General features: G+C 38.1%; 2 protein-coding genes and 1 pseudogene across 5 annotated transcripts in view; 2 read left to right on the forward strand and 1 right to left on the reverse strand.

The window, feature by feature from the left end:
• The window catches only part of LOC143679526 (uncharacterized), a 78,350-nt gene extending 66,458 nt beyond the window's left edge, over window positions 1–11,892 (reverse strand). For both annotated transcript variants that reach the window (XR_013173813.1, XM_077155856.1), the window contains exon 1: window positions 11,537–11,892. Coding sequence is in view for 1 of the 2 variants with exons in the window: in XM_077155856.1 (XP_077011971.1) it covers window positions 11,537–11,577 (41 nt within the window). In the remaining variant the exon portion in view is untranslated. The remainder of the gene's footprint in view (window positions 1–11,536) is intronic.
• Window positions 5,432–6,432, forward strand: LOC143679525 (glyceraldehyde-3-phosphate dehydrogenase pseudogene; annotated as a pseudogene).
• A 115-nt stretch (window positions 11,893–12,007) lies between the features above and the next one.
• The window catches only part of TPP2 (tripeptidyl peptidase 2), a 101,852-nt gene continuing 90,362 nt past the window's right edge, over window positions 12,008–23,497 (forward strand). For 2 of the 3 annotated variants that reach the window (XM_077158615.1, XM_077158616.1), the window contains exons 1-2: window positions 12,010–12,270; window positions 21,373–21,501. In XM_077158615.1, coding sequence (XP_077014730.1) covers window positions 12,106–12,270; window positions 21,373–21,501 — 294 coding nt within the window. In that variant the 5' untranslated portion in view covers window positions 12,010–12,105. Of the gene's footprint in view, window positions 12,271–21,372; window positions 21,502–23,497 lie in introns of all 3 variants that reach the window. The other variant, XM_077158617.1, reaches the window with a different exon arrangement.

The following is a 23,497-nucleotide window of genomic DNA, read 5'->3' on the forward strand; positions in this document are numbered from 1 at the left end:
GGAGCATTTGAAGAGATTAGAGAGATAGCCAACATACGATTCCTATCAAGGGTGATGAAAGGAGAAGAGCAGGTTCCATTTAAGAGCATGGAGCAGCACGATCAACTCATGAAAGAGGGAGAGTGAGTTGGGGGAAGCTGAGAATCAGGGAAGACATCCTGAAAAAGGTTATATATAAATTAAGACCTGAAAAATGAGTATTGTTAAAGTCTTCTACATTTTTATTGGCTTTTTTTTTTTGTCCATTAGTATTATTAGTTACTGAGGAAAGTATGTTAAATTCTCACTATGACTATGGCTTTTTTCTCCATTTAGTACTATTTTCCTTCATATATTTTGAGGCCATTATTTTGTTCACACTAATTTAGAATCATTTTATTGTTACACAAATTTTTAAGTACACATTTTTATCTCTACTTGTGCTTTTTGCCCTCGAGTTTACTTCAATATTAATATAACCTTACCAGCTTTCCTTTGGTTAAAGTTTGTACAGTAAATTTTTCACCACATTTTCAATGATTACAAACATGTATCATTGACTTATCACAGTCTATTGGAGTTGATATTGTTATATCCTTCCCAAACTAGGAAAGGAACTTAGAACATTTTAATTCCATTTATCTCCCTCCCAAATTATTTTCCATTGCTCTAAGGTATTTAAACTCTAAGATTATTTTAAATCTCATGCTACATTAATATTATTATTTCCCAAGTAGATATTAATTTAGATTTACCCATATAATTATCTCTTTTTTTTGCCCCTCTTAATTTTTTGTTGCATTTCCAACATTACATCTGGATCATTTTTCTTTTGCCTAGGAATATCATTTAATTTTTTTTGCTACTCTTCTGACTACACATTCTCTCAGCTTTTGTATTTCTGAAGATGTCTTTATCTCATTCTCATTCATTAGCTGTAGAAGTCTACGTTGGCAATTACTTTCATTCAGCTTTGGTGAATTATCTTCACACTCTCTTCTGGTTTTCTTTGTTTCTTTTGAATATTTGTTCATCAGTTATTTTTGCTCCTTGAGAATAATCTTTTTCGCCCCCCTAGGTACTTTTTGTTTTCTTTTTCTATAGTTTTACTATGAGGCACTTAGGTATGGATTCTTTTCATTTATCCTGCTTAAGGTTTAAAGGACTTCTTGACTATGTGGTTTGATGTTTTTCATCAGTTTTGGAAAATTCTAACAAATTATCTGTTCAAATATTGCCTCTATCTCATTCTTTTTTTCATTTACTAAAATCTTGTTAGAACTTCTCATCATTACTTCTACGACTTTTTGTGCTGATTGAAACTTTTATGTACCCCAGAAAAGCCATGTTCTTCAAATCCAGTCTTGTGGCTGCAGACCAGTGGTGGGTGGGCCCTTTGATTAGGTTGTTTCCACAGAGATATGACCCACCCAATTCAAGGTGAGTATTGATCCTTTTATTGGAGTTCCGTATGAAGAGAATAAAAGACAGAAAATACACAGAGAGCCCAGAGTGTTACAGAGAATAGAGAGATGAAACCAAGTGAAGGATACAGAGGGAAAAAGAGATGCACGGAGACAGAAAATGTCATGGGAGATGCTTAGCTAGGTGATGAAATTCAGAGTTTGCCCAGGAGAAGTTAAGAGAGAACCCACTGACAACCCAAGAGAAGGACTCACAGGAGCTGAAAGAGCCATTTTGGAAACCAACCCAGGAGAGAATGGCCAGAAGATGTTGCCAAGTGACAGAGAAACCCCTGGCGCAATTGGCCTATCTCGAGTGAAGGTATCCTCTTGATCGTGCCTTAATTTGGACGTTTTCACAGCCTTAGAATTGTACATTTGTAGCCTAATAAATCTCCTTTTAAGAGCCAACCCATTTCTGCTATACTGCATCCTGGCAGCTTTAGCAGACGGAAACACTTTTCCTGTCTTCTGTATTCTCTATCCTGTTCTCTCTTGACATATTTTCAAGTATTTTCTTCTAACCTATTTGCCAGTGCAATTCTCTCTATATCAAAGTTGGTATTAAACTTATTCAATGAGTTCTTAATTTTTTTTATATTTTTCTACTCCAGAGTTTCATTTTAGTACTTTTACAGATCTACTACGCCTTATTGTAATTTTAATTCTTTATCAAAATTCTCAATATTATTTCTGTCTTCTTGAATATAGTAAGCATGGATATTAAAAATTCTTTTGTTTCTTCCAGACACCAGGGAAAACTATCAGAGCGGGTCTCAACTTTGACCACCTACCCATTAGAATAATCTGGGGAGATATAAACATCTCAGTGCTGAGGTTGAACTCCAGACCAATTAAATCAGAATCTCTGGGAATGGACTCAGACATCAATATTTTTAAAGTTCTCCAGGTTATTCAAATGAGCAGCCAAAACTGAGAATCGTTGCTTTAATCCCCGTTTAGAAATTTATATTATTTAAAATGGGGCTGCTCCACTAATTGACTGGACCTACTTTCAATTAGTTCCTATTTCTAGGGTGCAGTATACTGCAGGCCCAACTGAAAACATGGGGAGCTTACCATGAGCATCCCCAGTCTTGGCAGACTCTGGCCTCCATGTTCTGTAACCTTAGCCTATGGAGACTGTTAACAACAACAACAAGAAAAACCAAAAACTCAGCCTCTCAGTAAAGCTCTCCAAAACACTAGGCTCAAGTCTCTGAATTGAAGTCCTCTCTGGAAATTCTTCACCATACTATGATTTAGTCATAAAGTGTCTAGGCTAATGATACATAAAGATAAAAAATATACATGAATGATTGAATGATGTTGGCATAGTGGATATCGGTCATTATTTGTGGCTTCCTGAAATCTTTTGAAGTCTTCTTATGAAAGATTATGCAACAGGACTGATTGTAAAAATTCAGAAATGGATAGCACAATACTACCTGCCTTCAGAACAATAAAATAATTACACTGAATGAAGCTGAATGTGAGTATGTTTTGAGGGAGAAGGGATGGGGAACACATGAAACCAGAAGGAAAGATAGAGGATAAAGATAAAGACTGAGACGATATAACTTAGGAATGCCTAGAGTGGACAATGATGGTGATTAAATGTACAAATGTTTTTGCATGAGGGAGAACAAATGAATGTCAAGATTGCAAGGTATTGAAAATGGACAGTATACAAGAAAATGTACAATCAATGCAAGCTACGGTCTATAGTCTATAATAACATTGTAATATGCTTCCATGAATGTAACAAAGGCATTCTGCCAAAACTAAATGTCAATAGGCGGGGGCGGCACAGGGGAGGAGTATGGATCATCTGTGGAAGAAAAGGAAATGTCTTCAAATAGATCATGGTGGCGAAGGCACGTCTATTTACTTAGGTTGGATTGTATGATGTTCGAATAATACTGTTTAAAAATGAACAGAGAGAAACAAGTGCTGGAGAAAATATGGAGAAACATATCTACCTATTCACTGTTGGTAGGGAAGCTGAGAGGTGCAGTGCGATGGTTCCATAAGAGGCTAGGGGTGGGGTTGCCATATGATCTGAAACCCCATTGCTAAGTATATACCTGGAGGAACTGAGAATGGGAACACAAATTTGCACACCAGTGTTTATGGTGGCAATATTCGAGCTCCAGAATGGATGGAGGTGACCTAAGGGCACAACAACCGAGGGAAGGAAGGAATAACTGTGGTGTATACATATAACAGACTACTGAGCGTCTGTAAGAAGGAATGAATGTGTAAGCATGCAACTAGGTATATGAACCTTAAAAACTATATGGTGAATGAAATGTCAGAAAAAAAAGGCAAATATTATCATGCCTCACTCATATGGACTAGCTGTAAAATAAAAACTTGGTGAACTGAAATCGAGAGTATGGGTTACCAGGTTGGGGCTTATTGTAAAAGGTCCTAAATTGTAAGCTCTTACAGCAGTCATATATATTCAGGAGTTTTAACTGTTATTTCTAAACTCTGAGATACTGAGCCTGTTTGTATAAAACCTGGTTGTTCCCAGAAACGTCAGGTATTTATGAGACACCTGAGATTCAGAGTTAGAAGCTATGAAAGTCAGCAGTAACCCATACAGGAACTGTTTAAAAAGTTGAAAAAGTGATCAGACTTCTACTAGAAACATGAATGAACCCACATCCTATCTGGAAAGGACTAAGGTAAATCAGAATACAGGGTAAAGGATGCTATCGTCCATATTTTAAACCTTCAACTTCTGTATGAGACCAAAGGGAGAGATGTTTAGTTGATGCAAAATTTATATTTTGGGCAGCACATTACCAGATTTAATTTGTATGGTCAGTTCAGTTGAACACCATAGCACATGAAATCATTAATAGGGCATGAGATCTTGTTGGTTTGTCCAAGTTAATGTGATGTACCGATATATCCCACAGTAATTTGGGTAGTGAATAAAGAAGTATCGTCCCCTTGGGGGGAGTGGGGAGAAAGAAGGAAATATTAAACTTCCCCATTTGGAGAATTTCTGATATTCTCAGAAGCAGTGGGGAGGACCAAATCAATAGGCTGAGGCCTCGATGTTGGGCTTTGCCTCTATGAAACTTATTCCTGCAAAGGATAGGCAAAGCCTACTTAAAATTAGGCCTAAGAATCACCCCCAGAGAACCTCTGTTGTTGCTCAGATGTGGCCTCTCTCTCTAAGCCAACTCAGCAAGTGAACTCATTGCTCTCCCCCCACACACACAAGGGATATGACTTCCAAGGGTGTAAATTTCCTTGGCAATGTGAAACAGAATTCCTGGGAGTCACTGGGATCTGGCATTATGGGATTGAGAAAGCCTTCTTGAGAAAAAGCAGAAAGAGAGAAATGAAACAAAATAAAATTTCAGTGACTAAGAGATTTCAAACAGAGTCTAGAGGTTATCCTAGAGGTCATTCTTATGCATTATATAGCTATTCCTTTTTCATTTATGGTGTATTGGAATGGCTGGAGGGAAATACTTGAAACTCTTGAGCTGTGTCCCAGTTGCCTTGATTCTTAAAGATGATTGTATAATAATATAACTTTTACAATGTGACTGCGTGATTGCGAAAACTTTGTGTCTAATGCTCCTTTTATCCAAGGTATGTACAAATGAGTTTAAAAAAATGGATACAAATAAATAATGGGGGGACAAAGGATAAAATAAATTCGGTAGATTGAAATGCTAGTGGTTAATGAGAGGGAGGGATAAGGGGTATGGGATGTTTGAGTTTTTTCTTTTTATTTCTTAATCTGAAGTGATGCAAATGTTCTAAAAATGATCATGGTGATGAATGCACAACTATTTGATGATATTGTGAGTCAATGATTGCACACCATGTATGGAATGTTTGTGTGTGAAGATTTGTCAATAAAAATATTTTTAAGAAAAAGCCTTCCTTCCTCTCTGCTCCTCCCCACTTGACAGACAGCCTCATCTTTTCAGGCAGTGCCTCCGTATCTCTAAGGCATGATGGTGAAGGTTAGAATAAATGGATTTGGCCATATTGGGCACCTGGTCACCAGTGCTGCTGTAAATTCTGGCAAAGTGCAGATTGTTGCCATCAATGTCCCCCTCATTGACCTCAGCACATGGTCTACACGTTCCAGTATGAATCCACCCATGGCAAATTCAAAGGCACTGTCAAGGTTGAGAATGGGAAGCTTGTCATCAATGGGAATCCCATTACTATCTTCCAGGAGCAAGATTCTACCAACATTAAATGAGGTGATGCTGGTGCTGAATATGTTGTGGAGTCCACTGGTGTCTTCACAACCATGGAGAAGGCTGGGGCTCACTTGAAGGGTGGTGCCAAAAGTGCCATTATCTCTGCCCCTTTGGCTGATGCCCCCATATTTGTGATGGGCATGAACAATGAGAAGTATGATAACTCCCTCAAGATCATCAGCAATGCTTCTTGCACCACCAACTGCCTGCACCCCCTGGCCAAGTTCATACATGACAATGTTGGCATCATGGAGGGACTCATGACCACCATCCACACCATCACTGTCACAGAGAAGACTGTGGATGGGCCCTCCAGGAAAATATGGCATGACAGTCAAGGGGCTGTCCCGAACATCATCTCTGCATCTACTGGTGCTGCCAAGGCAGTGGGCAAGGTCATCCCGGAGCTGAATGGGAAGCTCACTGGCATGGCCTTCTACGTCCCCACTCCCAATGTGTCTGTCGCAGATCTGACCTACTGACTGGAGAAAGCGGTCAAGTATGATGACATCAGGAAGGTGGTGAAGCAGGCATCAGAGGGCCCCCTAGAGGGCATCCTAGGCTATAGTGAAGACCAGGTTGTCTTCTGTAACTTCAACAGAGACACCCACTCTTCCACTTTTGATGCTGGGGCTGACATTGTCTTCAACCACCATTTCATTAAGCTCATTTCCTGGTATGACAATAAATTTGGCTACAGTAAGAGGATGGTGGATATTATGGTCTACATGACATCCAAGGAGTAAGAGCCCCTGGACAACCAGCCCCAGCGACAGCATGTGAGGAAGAGAGGCTGTCACCTGCTGGGGAGTCCTGGCCCCAACTCAATTCCCCAGTACTGAGAATCACCCATCCTCCACAGTTTCCATCCAAGACCCCTGAAGAAGGGAAGGGGCTGAGAGCTTTACCTTGTCATGTACCATCAATAAAGTATACCCAGCCAAAGAAAAAAAAAGCTTTCTTATGCTTATAGAATTTTCCATATTGTCAGTCCTGCCTCTCCACAAGGAGAGGAAGCCAGAACTTAGTTTCCCAGCCTCCTTTATAAATAGGCACAGGAATGATTCTTAAACTTTACCAATCAGACCCAACTTGTTTTGAACTTGAGAAAAAGATGAAAATGGGGCATATTTGTTAAAAGTATTAAAGGCTTTATTTTTTTGGTAATAAAAACTTTTTAAATGCACTTTTACTGAGATATATTCATACAACAAATAATTCATGCAGAGCATACAATCAGTGGCTCACAGTGTCATCATACAGTTGTGCACTCATCACCAAATCAGTTTAAGAGCATTTTCATTACTCCAAGAAAATAAGATAGAAATAGAAATAAAAAGAGCACCCCAAACAACCCACACCCCTAATCCCCCTATTATTTATTTATTTAGTCTTTATTTTTATGCCCACACACTGGATAAGGGGAGTGCCAATCATGAGGTTTTCAGAATTACATAGTCACGCCATGAAAGCTATAGTGTTATACAATCATCATCAAGAATCCAACCTACTGGATAGTTTAAGGTATTTCCTTCTAGCTTTTCCAATACACTTGAAACTAAAAAGAAATATCTATATAATGCTCAAGAATAACCTCTAGAATACCCTCTCAACTCTATTTGAAATTGTTCAGCCACTGACACTGTTTTATTTCTTTTCCTCCTCTTGGTCAAGAAGGCTTTCTCAATCACATGATGTCAGGGCCAGGGCCAGGCTAATCCCTGGGGGTCAAGTTCCACATAGGGGGAAGATAGTGAGTTTATTTGCAGATTTGGCTGAGAGAGAAGTCACATTGAACAATAAAAAAGGTTCTCTGGGAGTGACAACTTAGGCATCACTATAAGTAGGCTTAGCTTCCCCTTTGCAGAAATATAAGGGCAGGTCCCAAGATCAAGGGCTTGACTTACTAATATGTAGCCCCTAATGCTTGTGGGAATATCAGAAATTCATAAGGTGGGGAAGTTTAATATTTCCACATTTTCCACCAGTCCTTCAAGTGGCCATTGCAAATACTTCATTTATTTCATGAATATTTAATGAAGGCTTTTTGACTTTAGGAAACAGCGCTAGGAAAGCATCAGTCATCTGAACCTCAGTTTCTTTTCTGAGAGCCCTGGTGTCTAAACCTAATATTGGTGGGTGTTTTAGTTTGAAAAGTAGACACACTGAAAAGTAGACACCAAGATGGGATTAAATATGGAAGGATTCATTAGGAGATATGCCTGTGTAAATGGGCCAGAAAAGGCTGGGAAGCCATCAAAATACTATGCAAATCCTATCCTGAGTAAACAATGGAGGGAAAGAATATTGGGTAGAAGTGTTCTAGACTGCCATGAAGTCAAAGGAAGGTTTGACAAAGCTGTTGGGGTATCCTCGAGCCAAATATGGCTATCAAAGAAGTTCCCATCTCACAGGAAGCGTTCTGCTTCAGAATCTCTACTTCATTGTCACTTTCTGGGTACTACCATGGGAAGAGTGGCCTTGGTATAAATGTGGCAAAGTATTTCAAAGCCTGGCAATTTGGGCCTATTGAATGCTTACACAATCTCTGCATAGTATAGAAAATTGATTAAAAATATTTTCTAAATGTTATGGTGCAGCATATAGCAAAGAAGGTGACTCATGGGCAAAATATACTTCAAAATTATTTCCTTTCACCCCACCTATGCATTGGCTTGCAGCCTCAGATGGAACAGGTGATAGTAAAGGTAAACAACAAGGACATATGACTCAGCATTTCCTGCTCTGAAAAATGCAGTGTGGGTGATATTTTCGTGTTCTTAGACTATTACTTTACCCTAGATAGGATGACTGATGCCCTAGTCTCCTGACCCTGTTTTGTTCTTTTCCTCCTCCTCTTCTCTCTCATTCCTAAGCTCTTGTTTTCCTCCAAGTATCCTTTGTTTCCTTCTGATATCCAATCAACTACCAAGTTGCACAAAACTCATTTAGCACTTAAAAATCCATTTTTGTTTCCTGATTGCGAAAATAAATACCATGCAACGGGTTGGCTTAAACAACAGGAATGTACTGGCTCATAGTTTTGAGACTATGAGAAGTCTCAAATCAAGGCATCATCAAGATGTTGCTTTCTTCCAGAAGATTGTGGCATTCTGGAGCAGGCTGCTGGTGATCCTTAGTCCTTACTTTTCTGTCACATGGCAAAACACATGGCGGCCTCTCCTGGCTTCTCATCACTTCCACCTGTTTATGACAAGCTTCTGGCTGTTTCCATCAGTTTTCTATGTGCTTGAATTTCATTCTGTTTATAAAGGACTCCAGTAATAGAATTAAGACCTATTCTGCTTCAGTTAGGACACACCTTAACTGAAGTAACTTCCAAGAAAAGGTCCTATTTACAATGCGTTCACACCATAAGAATGAACTAAGTTTAAGAACATGTTTTTATGGAGTACGTGGCTCCAAGCCACAATTCCCCCTTGGCTGAGAATGTCATTAAATCAAGGGAAGGTGTAAATAAATATAATGTGTAGAATACTGTACTTGAAAGCAAAGAGTAAATGACTGTATTGATTACACAGGATAGCGGTCTTTAACTGTGGTACAAAGTCACAAATAATCTCAAAACAATCACCTTCCAGATAATCAAATTCCATATCTACTCTTTTATAAACTAATCTATCTATGTGCCTATGGTATCCAGATATATCCTTTCTCTCCTTTGCATCTCCTATTGCACAACTGGCTCTCCACTTTATACAAGAAAAGTTATACCTCTGAGCCACCCCAAATCTGGTATTGTGCACCACTTGCAGGTATAATAATAGCCTCTGGGGTACTAAATAAACGGACAATTTGAAATACTGTCAGTAAGACCTTCTTTTATCAAAGTCTGACTGATTTCATGAATCTTCTTAAGCTGCTTTACAATAGGATTTAATAAATATTCAATAGAATTTTACTTTTTGTTCTACAATCTTTAATCAAAATTAAGGTTCATTCAGGTAGTTTTGATCAACTTTATAACTGAAAGATTGAAAAATTTTAATACTTTGATCCCAAGAGAATTTTTTCATTAAAATTAAATATTGATAAACATATTTTTGTTTCAGATGATAAAATGATCAATAAGACTTTCAATTGTAAATGTAATTATACTAGGGTAAATTTCAATAAAGTAATGTAAAATGTCTGACTGATTTTAAAGTAGAACATGTTCAAATATTTTAAAAATATTTTTAGGTTTAAAAGAGCTATGGTAACTATATTCAACTGGATATATTTATATGAGCGATGCAGAAGTTTCATAAAATGTGAATATTTAATATATGCCGGAAATTAAATCCTTTACATCTTAAACGTATGAGAAACTTCAAATGTCATCTTAAAAATGTATGAATACATTATTTTCTAAAACATTTTTATAGCTTACATAAGCAGAAAAATTTTGAAGAACACTGTTATAGAAATCTAATAAAAAATCTGCACATTGGTCTCATAATAAGCAGTTCATTCACCACTCGTTCATTGGGTGATAACTCTGGCAGGAGAATAAAATATAGTAGTAGCAGAAAATGTTCTGGATAGACCAAGGCAACAGAAATCTAATTTTTCAGCAATTTGTTTTGAAACCAATGGCAGTCAGTTACTCCGTGTAGCTTTGTTTCCTCATCTGTAAAATGAAGTGATTGGACTATGGTTCCTTTGAAACTGGGAGTCATTACATTTTGTCAACATAAAAACTACAGTGAATCCTCTAAGAGTTAGTCAGTGTTTTCCCCTTCCTGTTAATTTGAAGTTCTTTTCTAGAGGTAAACAGTTGGGTATAGAAAGGAAAACATTAAGGTTTCTCCTTTTGCTCTTCACTGAAAAAAAAATGCTTCTCTAAGATTCATGTAATGAATTAATGGTCAAATCATTTGTTGACATCACTACAGTCATTACAATAATTTTTGAGACTTCATGGAGGACTTCATAAATCCTGTGGCATACGTAGGACTTCGTTTACATCAGGCATTCTTAACCTGGAGTCCATTTTTAGAATTTAAGGGATTCAAAACACGTTTAGAAAAAAATATTTATTTTTAATAAATTTGTATTTCTACGTATTTAATATGTAAATATTACTCTGCCGCCAATAGAAATTGGCTTATCGTATTAGTTGCTGAAAGCCTCTCAAAATACACTTTATCATTTTTAGACTTGGAAATTATGGTAGTTTTATTAGACTTGCTCTTGTTATTTAAAGCAAAAGCCACACACATATAATTATATTCACACATATAAAACTATTGTTGTATTAAAAAGTTGGTTTTAATATTTTTCGAAACTGCATTTCAACACAATTTATTTCCTTTGTTGTCCTATATATTTTATTTTACGTATTTAAAACATTGCACTGAGCAGTCCATAGGCCTCAAAAGATTGCCAAATTCGTCTCTGGCACAAAATAAGGGCCAAGAACCCCCGTACGAACACAGACATTTAAGATCATTGAAGTACGACTAGTGCAGCACACAGCATTTGGTGGGCATCCCTATGAAGAACTGCAAAGTATGATTCTAAAATTGCCTTCATAATTTGTGGGGCTGGGAGTGAGCTAAGAAGCTTTAGGAGCTATCAGTTGGAACGCCAATTTAAAAAATGTTTTTCATTAATCTCGGAAGTCAAGTGTAGGCAATTAGGAGGGACCTATTTAAATCTCGATCTTCATTAGTGGCTACAAAGAACCACACTACCAACCCAATTCTTGTTGAGTGAAACTTGCCTGTTCCCACCCTATTTATACCTGCCCTCTCTCCCACCCCACCCCCCAACTCTGTAACACAAATCAGTCTCTCAGAAAAGAAACCATACAACTGGGTCAGAAAACTCTCTTTCAAAATTTACGTCTGGGACTTTCGCCGCTCTCCGAGGGTTCCTAGCTCCATTCCCTCCGGTCAGCACACTAAGGCCTGGGGTTTCTTAAGTAGTTGCACCGAAGTTTCGTCCACAATCTGAAAACCATCACTTGCCCCCCGGGAAGGCTCCTGCTACACCTGGCCAGAAGTCCATTTCCGTCCTCGTCTCTCGGGAAGTGTTTCGGCCCGGGACACAAGTATCGGTTGCTTGGAGGTCCGTCCATTGCTAAGAGACCCTGAGTCCGAATCTCTTTAAGACCCCAGGTTCGAAAACCGAGCCCCTTACGCATTTGTTAGTCTTTGCTTCCCTGGGGCCCAGCAACACTCGGGCCTAACTCCGGGGAGCGGCGCCGTTAATTTACGTCGCAGTCCGTGATTGGCCTGACTGCCGTGCTCGCATTTTCTGCACGCGACTCTCGAAAGGATGCGATTGGCGGAAGGTGCGGCCGGCCCCGCCTCTCAAACCCGCCTCCAGCCCCGTGTTTGCCTGTGTCCCCGCGCTGCTCTTCCGCGCGCCGCCTGGCAGTTTGCCTCTTCCTCGTCCTCCAGCTTGCTTCCATGGCCACCGCTGCGACCGAGGAGCCCTTCCCTTTCCACGGTCTTCTGCCGAAAAAAGAGACCGGGGCCTCCTCCTTTCTCTGTCGCTACCCGGAATATGATGGGCGGGGAGTGCTTATCGCCGTTTTGGACACGGGGGTCGATCCCGGAGCTCCGGGCATGCAGGTGAGGCAGCCTCTGAGGGCCCGGGACGTGGGGGCGCTGGTGTTCAGGGACACGAGAGGGGACGCAGCCTCGGAGCCCGGCAGGCCGGAGCCCGGCAGGCCGGAGCCCGGCTTTACAGCGTGACTGAACCCGGGTCCACAGCGGAAGAACCAGACACCCGAAGGAGGTTGAGGGAAGACCCGGGAGCATAACGAGTCGCTGGAGGGACCAGCGCCCACGAAGGGGTCCTGGAGGCCAGGAATGAGCGAGAGACCCGGAGCCGGGGAGAGGCTGGGCCCTGTTCCTGACCCAGACAAAAGCAGCGTGCCAAGTGCTGCTGGTTTGGGAAGCTTGGGTCCGCCTTTTCGTCCCTTGGAAGTCCTTTCTTGCCTAGGCACTGCCAGGCCGGAGACCTCAGGCTTGCCATCACCACTGCCTTCCTCTGCAGGTCCCTCGCGTCTTGGACCACCGGTCCTTGCCTGCTGTTTTCTATTTTAAAAGTAGAATTTTAAGCTTTTTATTATTTTTTGGATGGGGAGGAAACACAGATGGGATAAATGACGTGTCAACTTAATTTTTATTGTTGTGATTCAGGAGATTTGGTTTTGGGGAAAATTGTTTGCCTTTAAACACTAAAACTGGGTTTCAAGAAGATAAGTCAGTCAACTTCCGGAATTATTTTCTCTGGTAGTTTTACGTATTCTATTTTTAAACGATCTTCTGTGGTGCATTTGCTTAAAGTTATTGAAGTTCATCCCTTAGTCTTTGTTTTCCATGAGACAAATCCAATTAAGTTTTTTTTTTTTTTTTAGGGAACTGTTCAGGCTTTCTGAAATTATGTTTCTGTAATTTTTTTAACCTCAAAACATAAGACAACATACTTTACGTTTTTTTTCATTGTTATTTAGTTTTGTCTTAGAGAGCTCTGGAAATCTTTAGATCAAGGTGCCACACCAAAAGGTAATATTTTTAAAAAAATAGGTCTCTTTGGTTAAAGGCATTCTGCCAAAATCTTTAAAGTTTGACTTCTGTTAATGTATCCCTTTACTGAAATCCAGTGATGAATAAAACTTCACAATTGTTCCAAATCTGTCTCCCTTCCTAATCCTACTCTATATTGATCTCTTCCGTATGTATTTATTAGTCTTTTCTGAATACCTTAACCATCCCACCCCTGTAGTTCTCTTCCTCCTCTCCTCACCCCTCTGGACATTATTGTGCTCTCTGGTAATTGGGGGTAGCATTTTGGAGGTTAGGAAGTAAGGCTGGAGGGAAAAGGGGAAGTCGGTCTGACTAACCTCTAGATAGAAATCCCCTGGGAACCTTCCTTCTGTTAATTCTTCAGTAGTACCCTGGAGGACACCCAGTCTTAGGATGGCCCTGTGAGCATCTTTGGTGAATGGGAAAAGGAGCAGGTGATGAATTCCTTCCTGGTAACTTCAGTATCTGTGTTGTATTAATAACTTTTAAGATTTAAAATATGGACAGTTATCACCTCATTGGAGCTTTATTATAGAGTAGTAATGTCTTCCAATCTGCTGTGTATGTTTACTTTTATAAGAATAAAAGTGGGAGGAGAACAGCTGGGGTAAGTGGTTTACTGGCTCTTTTGTCAGGATAAGAGAGTCAGAAAAGTTCAGAAAAGTACTGTTTTCTTTTATTGAAGAAAAAAATTATTTTGTAGAATTTCCCACATCTGCTTATCAAATTATTCTGTTATGCTCTGTAAAGTAACAGTAATTCTTCACCCACAGGGTTGCTATGAAAGTGATTATGAGAGGATTAATTACATGTGGCTTTTTTAAGTGCTTAAGAAGAGTGTTAAACACTAAGTTTTTTAAACAGTGACATTTAGTAGAAGGAGTTCGTGCTGGTTCTGTAATCCAACTATCTAAAAAGTAAATATATATTTTGGGTATTTTCATACGTTAACGGAAATGCTTGAGCAATAAAATATTGAAATCAAGTAAAAACATAACTTATTTTCTAACAACTTTAACTCTGAGGTATTAACCTAAATGCATCCAATTAAAAGAAATTCAGTGAGTTGGCTTGTAAACATCAGTGGATTTTAAAGACTTTTATCTTGAACTTTAACAAATTTATTTTGTAAATCTATGTTTAGGTCATTAAGATAGAAGATGTATAGAAATTGAAAGCAAGGAAAGAATGAAATAGCAGGAAGAGGAAATGAAATGGACATTTGCAAAAAATGATGGGGTATGAGTAATGGACTAGCAGCACAGTGAAAACTTTCAAAGATAGTGAATTTTCTCATTCTTGGGTGACTTTCTGGGGCTCAGTTCTCTTTTGTAACAGCTGCCTGGACATGTTGAAAGTACAGGGTAGAAAACACGAAAGGAATAGTAATAAAGGATTAATTGTTTGCTCAGCCAATATTCAGATATCTGCCAGGTTCCTAACATGTTAACTGATGTAGTCCTGCAGACTGCTGTTGTTAGGGAGATTAAAAAGGGGGGAGCTAGCAAGAGCTGGATCAGTCCGACTTTATGGATGAAATGGGATGTGGACTGACCTGGAAATATATGTGAAATAACCAGTGGGTCTCCCTGCCACCTGTCTTCTTTTTGATCCATCTTTCATATTGCCAAAGTTATTTTTCTTAAAAAACCTTTTACTACACTCGTTTAAAACAAAACAAAACAAAACAAAACCATTTTGGGTTCTCAGTTGCTTATGCATAAAAATCCAAAATTTGAACTTTGTATATAAAGCCCTTTACCATCCCTCTCTAGTCTCCTCCTGCAGATTCAGTTCTCACCATTTCTTCTGTCCATATCCACTCCACCACACACCTGTACCCCATGCTTCCACATTGACATTTCACTCTCTTCCAGTTACTCAGATATCATTTGTGAACACATCTTTACATATAGTGTTTTATCTGCTTTTAAGCCTTCTAAAATCACCTGTAAAACTCTTCCTTGATTCTTTTAAGTCCCAGCTGGGTCTTGACTTCATTACCTTTTTTTTTTTTAAATTTTTATTACTAAAACTACAATCAACATACAATATGAACATTCTTTTTTGCATCACATAATTGTATATTCATCATCATGATCATTTCTTAGAATATTTGCATCAATTGAGAAAAAGAAATAAAAAGAAAACAAAAATATTCATACATACCATCCCCCTTACCCGCCCCTTTCATTGATCACTAGCATTTCAAGCTACTAAATCTGTTTTAACATTTGTTCCCCCTATTATTTATTCATTTTTAATCCATATGTTTCATTCATCTGTCCATAAGGTAGGTAAAAGAAACATCAGACACAAGGTTTTCACAATCACACAGTCACATTGTGAAAATTACATCATTATACAATCATCTTCAAGAAACATGGCTGTTGGAATGCAGTGCTACATTTTCAGGCAGTTCCCTCCAGCCTCTCTCTTATGCCTTAACTAAAAAGGTGATATCTATTTATTTAAGGCATGACTTCATTACCTTTTGAGGTATCAACTGATTTAATTCACACTCTCCATACTTTTATGTGTATTTGTCAGGGATTGTGCTAGGATCTGGAAGTTGAAAGATGAAAAACAATCTTGCTAACGATTACTTAGTGTTTTTTTTCCCTCTTTGCTCTCATAGCAGTTTGTTCATATCCTCCTAATAGCACTTAAAATATTTTATTTTAGTATTTCTGTTCATACATATATTTCCTGGTAAGTTACAATTCTTTGAAATCTTTAATTTTGTGTGAATTGTACTTTGAAAAATTCATATAAAATTGGGGAAGAAATTTACAAATAATCCTATTAAAAATCTGTTTTTACGCTCACTAAAATAAAGGAGTATACTAAGTAAATTGTCAGATATATAATTATTTGGACTACTGTCTTATATATGTACATATTAGGTTACTAATATTGGGTAATAATTGGCACAATTAATTTTAATTTTTATTACCTCTCATTCAGCTAGCCTTCCCTGATTCTCTCAAGCTGGATTGTTTTCTTCTGTGCTTTCATAGAGGATGTCTTTACCTCTATTTATTTCTCCTATATTGTAATTATCTCTCAACTTGTCTGCCTTCTCAACTGGAATGTAAGCTTTCTGAAAGTCAAGACTTTTTATTCATTCTTCATTATGTTCTCAGAATAACAGTCACTTAGTAGTGTTTGTTCATGAAATATCTTCTCTTGTAAAAGAATATTTTCAGTATCTTCCTCCCCTGAGATAACGGTTTAAATACGAATTCATTTTGTTGTGTTGGAGATAGATTGCATACTTCTCCTTTCCTGTTTGTTCTGGTCCTCTCTATAAATTTTAGTGAATGGCTCCCCAACTGTCACCAGTTCCTCCACCATAATTGTTTCAGTGACGACACAAAGTAAATTAGATTCTTGGCATTTTGAAAAGCTCTGGGCTTTTTTATCCAGCCAGCATAGCCCAGTAAGCATTTCTGGGTCTCCCACCCTAGTACACGAGGTTTTATTACCTTAGCTCTACTCATAACTCTTTGTTCATGCTTTCAGTCCCTTTTTCCCATTTGACACTCTCCCACCTCAAAGATGAGGGATGTACTTCTGATTCTGTTTCAGTTTCCATCTTCCCCTTAAGTTTCCAAAAGCTCCACTGCAAAATTCTTAGTTAGCTGGTTTGGTTTTTTTAAAACCCCTTCTTCCTAACTCTAAATTTCCTGTTTTGTCCTATCTCCAATGGAATGGTTGCCTTTATTAATAGTAAAGTAAAAACTACATGGATGTAAAATTGCATATGTAAGAATTTTTAGTGAGAATTTGTGCATGTGTATGGTGGGGAAGGGATGCTTATAAGTAAAGCTTGTGGAAATTGTTAATGGTAGATAAACCACTAAATCCCAATAGGCTTTTTTCTTTGCTCATGTACTGATAAGAAGGTTTCTAATTAGAGGGACCTTGTCTGAGTTGTTAGTGATCTCTTGTTAGTCTTGATCTCAAGTCACTGAAGTTGTTTACCTATTAAATACAAAGACGAAGATAGGTGTTTTGTGTTCTTAGTAGTATTGTGTGTCTTCCAAATTAGGTACATATTTTGGAATACATTTTAAAATATATTATTTTCTTGTATTCTTAGTACATGATCTAGCTAGTTTTAATTTTATAAGTGTGTATTAACTTCCTCTTCACTTCTATTTTTATTTTGATAGTTTTTTAATTATTATTTTTAAGATAATTAGCCCATCTCTTCAAAATCGCTGTCTGATTTAAAACTTTTTGTAATAATCTTATTAGGGTTTGGTGTGGTTTTGAGTGATTTTTTTTTTAATTAGTGATTTTAAGCTTTCTGAATATATTAGAATTTTTTTTTGTTACTATTCTAAACAGTACCCCAAGAAATAAATATCCAACCTAAGAATTATCATTCATAAAAATGTCAGCTGTGCCTTTATGGCCCCTGATAAAGCTTTGGGGCCATAAAGCCCATATGGCCTCTGATTGCCCTATGGCAACATGGTTGTAGTGAGCTTTGGGGTCTACCAGCTACCTCATTACTTTTCCTTATAAAGAAAAAACTGTACCTTTGTTTCCTCCGTATAATTTCACTCTTTTTCTTTAGGGTATTCCTTAATTACAAAGCTTTAGGATATTGCCAAGGAGATACTTGGTATTAGGAGGTGGGAGAGAATGTTGGTAACATAATTTTAGAAGCAGACATTTAACTCTATCTTAAAAAAAGACAGAATTTTCCAAGTGGGAAAAGGATCCAAAGGTTTCTTTTCTTTTTACACTGACTTTATTTACATTCATGCTTCTTTCTTGAGAGTAGAGAATTATATTCTTCTTTTCTGGAAAAATAAAAGAAAGAAAAAAGCCTACTTCCCAGTGATCAGTACATATATCTTGAAGCGTCAAATTTCCTTTGTATAGCTAATCCAGAGAGCCCAGAAATGAATTTTCCCATAAAAGCAGTGTAAAAATACAATACTGCTTTTAATCTGTAGCAGTCATATTATGGTTCTAATGGATGTTCATGGGCTGGCCAACAAGCCATACCTTAGGAAAATCAGTCTTAAGGCCAGGTAATTAATGTCAGGTTATTCAGTAATTTTTTTTTTTTGCTGTTTTGGAGTACATCGCAACAGTTGTAGAACAAATTTCAGAGTTTGATATGGGTTACAGTTCCACAATTTTAGGTTTTTATTTCTAGGTGCTCTAAGGTACTGAGGCTAAAAAATATCAGCATAATGATTCACCAGTCATGCTCATTTTTTAAATCCAAACTTCTTTGTATAACTCCACCATCACCTTTGATCTTTCTCCCACTCTTTAGGGGTATTTGGACTATGCCCATTCTAACACTTTCATTTTGGTAGGGGGTGTTGATAATATAGGATGGGGGATGGAATTAATGGATGTTCCAGAAGGGCTGGCCCCTCTGCATTTCAGAACTTACCTGTCCAAGGACCTGTAGGTTTTGGAGAGTTACCCTAGTGCATGGAACCTTTGTAGAATCTTTTTTTAATTATTATTTTTTTTTATTAGTAAAACCAATCAACATACAATATGAATGTTCTTTTTTTTCACCACATAGTTGTATATTCATCATCATGATCATTTCTTAGAACATTTGCAAGGATTCAGAAAAAGAAATAAAAAGAAAACAGAAAAAAAAGTTTATACATACCATACCCCTTACCCCCCCATTCATTGACCACTAGCATTTCAATCTACTAAATTTATTTTGACATTTGTTCCCCCTATTATTTATTTTTAATCCATGTTTTACTCATCTGTCCATAAAGTAGATAAAAGAAGCATCAGACACCAGGTTTTCACAATCACACAGTCACACTGAGAAAGCTATATCATTATACACTCATCTTCAAGAAATATGGCTACTGGAACACAGCTCTACATTTTCAGGCAGTTCCCTCCAGCCTCTCTGTTACACCTTAACTAAAAAGGTGATATTTATTTAATGCGTAAGAATAACCTCCAGGATAACCTCTCGACTCTGTTTGGAATCTCTCAGCCATTGACACTTTATTTTTTGTCTCATTTCTGTCTTCCCCCTTTTGGTCGAGAAGGTTTTCTCAGTCTCTTGGTACTGTGTCCCAGCTCATTCTAGGATTTCTGTCCCACGTTGCCAGGAAGGCCCATACCCCTGGGAGTCATGTCCCACATAGAGGGGGAGGGCAGTGAGTTTGCTTGTTGTGTTGGCTGAGAGAGAGAGGCCACAACTGAGCAACAAAAGAGCATAGTATCTTATATAAGATTGGCAGAAATCGTTTTGATTGGGGTTTGGCATGTCATGATAGGTAGCAATGTCTAACTGAAACATGCGTAAAAATGACCTCCAGTGTAGCCTCTCGACTCTATTTGAACTCTCTCAGCCACTGATATCTTATTTGTTACACATCTTACCCCCCATTTGGTCAGATGGCAATAATGATCAGTGCCAGGACCAGGCTCATCCCTGGGTGTTATCTCCCATACCACTAGGGAGACTTTCATCCTTAGATGTCATGTCCCATGTAGTGGGAAGGTCAATGGTTTTACTTGCAGAGTTGGGCTTAGAGAGAGAAAGGCCACATCTGAGCAACAAAAGAGGTCCTCTGGAGGTGACTCTTAGACATTCCTATAGGTAGGCTAAGCTTCTCTGCTACATACATAAGCTTCACAGTAGCAAGCCTCAAGATCAAGGGCTTGGCTTATTTATTTTATAATTTAATGTTGAAGAGGGCCTAACAGGCATTGCCAATATTGAGTATCGGTCGATGAATAAAATAGACATAGTCCTTCCCCTTACAGAGTTTATATACTAATAGGGGAAATAAGTAAACCAGGAATCATGTAACTGTATAATCACAGATTGGATTAAGTTCTATGAAGGAAACAAATATGGTGAGAAAGAATTATGACTTAAAGAGATCATTTGATAAACCTTTCTGAAGGGGTGACATTCTGGTAGAAAACTGGGATGAAATGAAATCCCCACAGTACACCTGAAGGGATTGAGAATTCCAGACAGAAGGACCCTGTGCAAAAAGATGTGAGGCACAGAAGAGTTTGTCATGTTTCAGGAATTGAAAGACCAATGCTGTTGGAGTCATGAGTTACTAAGAGTGGCAGAGGTCAGATCTTGCAGAATGTTTTATAATTCTAAGTTCACTGGGAATCTATTGAAAGATTTTAAACAGAAAATGGTATAATACAGTTTATTTCCAGATTGCTTTTGGTGTGGGGCCCACAAATGGAAACTGAGAGACCTGTAAAGAGGTTAGTTGTGAAGGTAAGAGGTGATAGCAGCTTGGAGGATTGGGATAATGGCAGCAAAAATCAACAGAAGATGGATTCAAACTGTATTTTGGAGAAAGAATCAATGGAACTTTCTGATAGAGTCTATCTAAGGAGTAAGCTAGAGTAAAGGATTAGAGAAGGACTTGAATTTTCTGGCTTAAGCAGCTTGGTATGTGCTGATGCCTGAGACAGCAAAGCCTGGAAGGAAACAGATTTGAAGGGACATGTTAAGTTTAAACTTTGGACTTGTTAAGTTTGAGATGCTGGTGTTGCATCCAATAATGAAATGCTTTGTTAAACGTCTTTTTTCCCCCTGAAGTTTTGTACTTGTCTAGCCCAAAGCTCAGCTTCCGTAGGTCTTTGCTTAAATGTTAGCCACCTCATTGAGGCCATTCTTGAGCAGCCTACTTTAAACTGAATGTCCTACACCACCTGTCTCCCTTCTATCCTTAATATTTCTCTCTGGTAATTACCATCATCTGATATATTTTATTTGTTCATTGACTGTTTTCTCACCATAATGTAAGACCTATGAGGTTACAGATTTTTGTATGTTGATTCCTGCTGTATCTCGACACCTAAAATTGAGTGAGACCTATACTAAATGCTCAATAAATACTTATTAAATGTATGTAATACACCACTTGCAGGATTCTGTGGGGTTTTCTTCATTAAATTTTCTTGTTAGTATTTGTCAGGCTTTTTGGCTTAAAATAATTCAGTTTTCTTTTTAAAATGAATGCATCTTTTGATTTTCTTGACTTGGATTTTGTGGGGAATTACATATAGAGATAAAGAAGCTGGTATTGCTTTATTTAAGGCTAAAAAACTAAAATGTACAATTCCTCTTATAATTGTTTTTTATTCCAGGTTACAACTGATGGAAAACCGAAAATCATTGATATCATTGATACAACGGGAAGTGGCGATGTGAATACTGCTACAGTGGTAGAGCCAAAAGATGGTGAAATTATTGGTCTTTCAGGAAGAGTGCTTAAGGTTGGAGATTTTATTCTCCTAGTAAATTCTGCTGTTGTACTGTTGCCTCAAAGTATCTAATGTTTTTACCTTAAAAACCACCTTTGGTGGTAGGATGAGTATTAGTTACCTATTGCTGCATAACAAATTATCTCAAAACTTCACAGTTTAAGACAACTACATTGATTTTCTCACTGTTTCTGTAAGTCAGGAATCTGGATGTGACAACTGCGTTCCTCAGGTTCAGAATCTCTCATGAGGTTGCAAACTGTTGGCCAGGGTTGCAGTTTCATCTAAAGGTTCCACTTGGGTGGAGAAGCAGTGTCCATTTTGAAGCTTACTCTCAGGTATTATCGATAGTCCTTGGTCCTTCACCGCATGGGCTTTTACAGGGCTGCTTTACAACATGGCAGCTGTCTTCCTCCAGGTTGAGTCATCTTTTCCAAGGTGGAAGCCATGGTCTTTTTATAAAGTAGTCTTAGAAGTGACATGCCATCGCTTCTGCCAAATCCTTATAATTAGAAGTGAGTCAATAAGTCCAGCACACACTCGAGGGGAGGAGATTTCACAAGGGTATGAGTACTAGAAGGTGTGGATCTTTAGGAACCATCTTAGAAGAGGCTGTTGTTTTGTTTTTTGATAGGGGGCTTAGACTTGGAATCTTCTTCAATGTGGTTTCCACGTTTTTAAAATTTTGAATAGAAAAGTAGGAATTAGGAAAATTTTGAATAGAAACTAGGTGATAGATTAGCCTTTAACTTTTCTTCTCCCTTCCTGCATTTTCCTGTGAACTTGAACATGAGAGAATATTGAGGCTATAGTACCTGTGGACTTAAACAGTTAAACAGTTGGCTTTGTCTTCTGTGTCCTTGATGGGAAGGCTTGGGTAAACTAAACATGAAAAAATGATTACAAAACAAGGATAAAGCTGTTTGTGAAATAGTTAATGAAGTTGAAGAATACCAAAATTTTGGCTTGACTTAGTACGCTATCAATTTAAACCAACTAGAAGAATTAGTTTGGGATATAATTGTGATTATTTTTAAATATCCTAAAAAACTGTATTTACTTTTTCTTCCCTTCTGCCATATATCTGAATTTTGTTTTTAGGCATTGCCTTTTGGATAAGATTTTCATGACAGTATATTCATGTTCTATTAATGTAACAAATTATCATAAACTTAACAGCTTAAAGCAATTAGTTATTATCTTAGTGTTTTCCATGGGTCAGTGTCTAGGCCTGGCTTAACCGAGTTCTCTACTCAGGGTCTCAGAAGACTGTAGTCAAGATGTTGGCTGGGACTATGATCTCATCTGAGATACAGGGTCCTCTTGCGAGCTCACATAGTTGTTGGCAGAATTCATTCCTTGCAGCTGTTAGCTTACTCCTTGAGACCAGCGGGAGAATCTCTCTGATCTTAGGGATGGCCCTACCCCTCTCTTGAAGTGTTTATCCAGTTCATCAGTATTATGAACTGAACTCTGTCCCCCCCCAAAAAAGGTGTATTCAAGTCAAAGTCTGGTCTATAAATGTAATCCTATATGGAAATACGATTTTTGAAGATGTTACTGGTTAAAATGAGGCCAGATTGAATTAGACAAGGGAGAATGCCATGAATTGCTGGCAAGCCACTGCTAGAAGCCAAGAGAGAGGCTTGAAATATATTCTCCCCTATAGGTTTGAGAGGAAGCATGGCCCTACTGACACCTTAAATTCAGACTTCTAGCCTCCAGAACTGTGAGACAATAAATTTCTATTGTTTTATGGCAACCATTCATTCTGTGGTAGTTTGTTATGGTAGCCCTAAAAACTAAGACACCCAAGACAGTCTCCCTTTCAATACAGGACTCATCTGTTTAGGAACCTTAATTGCATCTGCAAAATCCCTTTGCCTTTGCCTTTTAATATAACATAATCACAGGAGTGATATCCCACATTTAAGGGGAGGAGACCATACAAGGGAAGTACATTATTGGGGATCATCTTGGAATTCTGCCATCCGTGGGCAGACTGTAG

The sequence above is a fragment of the Tamandua tetradactyla genome, chromosome 4 (assembly GCF_023851605.1).
Source record: "Tamandua tetradactyla isolate mTamTet1 chromosome 4, mTamTet1.pri, whole genome shotgun sequence".
Taxonomy (NCBI): Eukaryota; Metazoa; Chordata; class Mammalia; order Pilosa; family Myrmecophagidae; genus Tamandua; species Tamandua tetradactyla.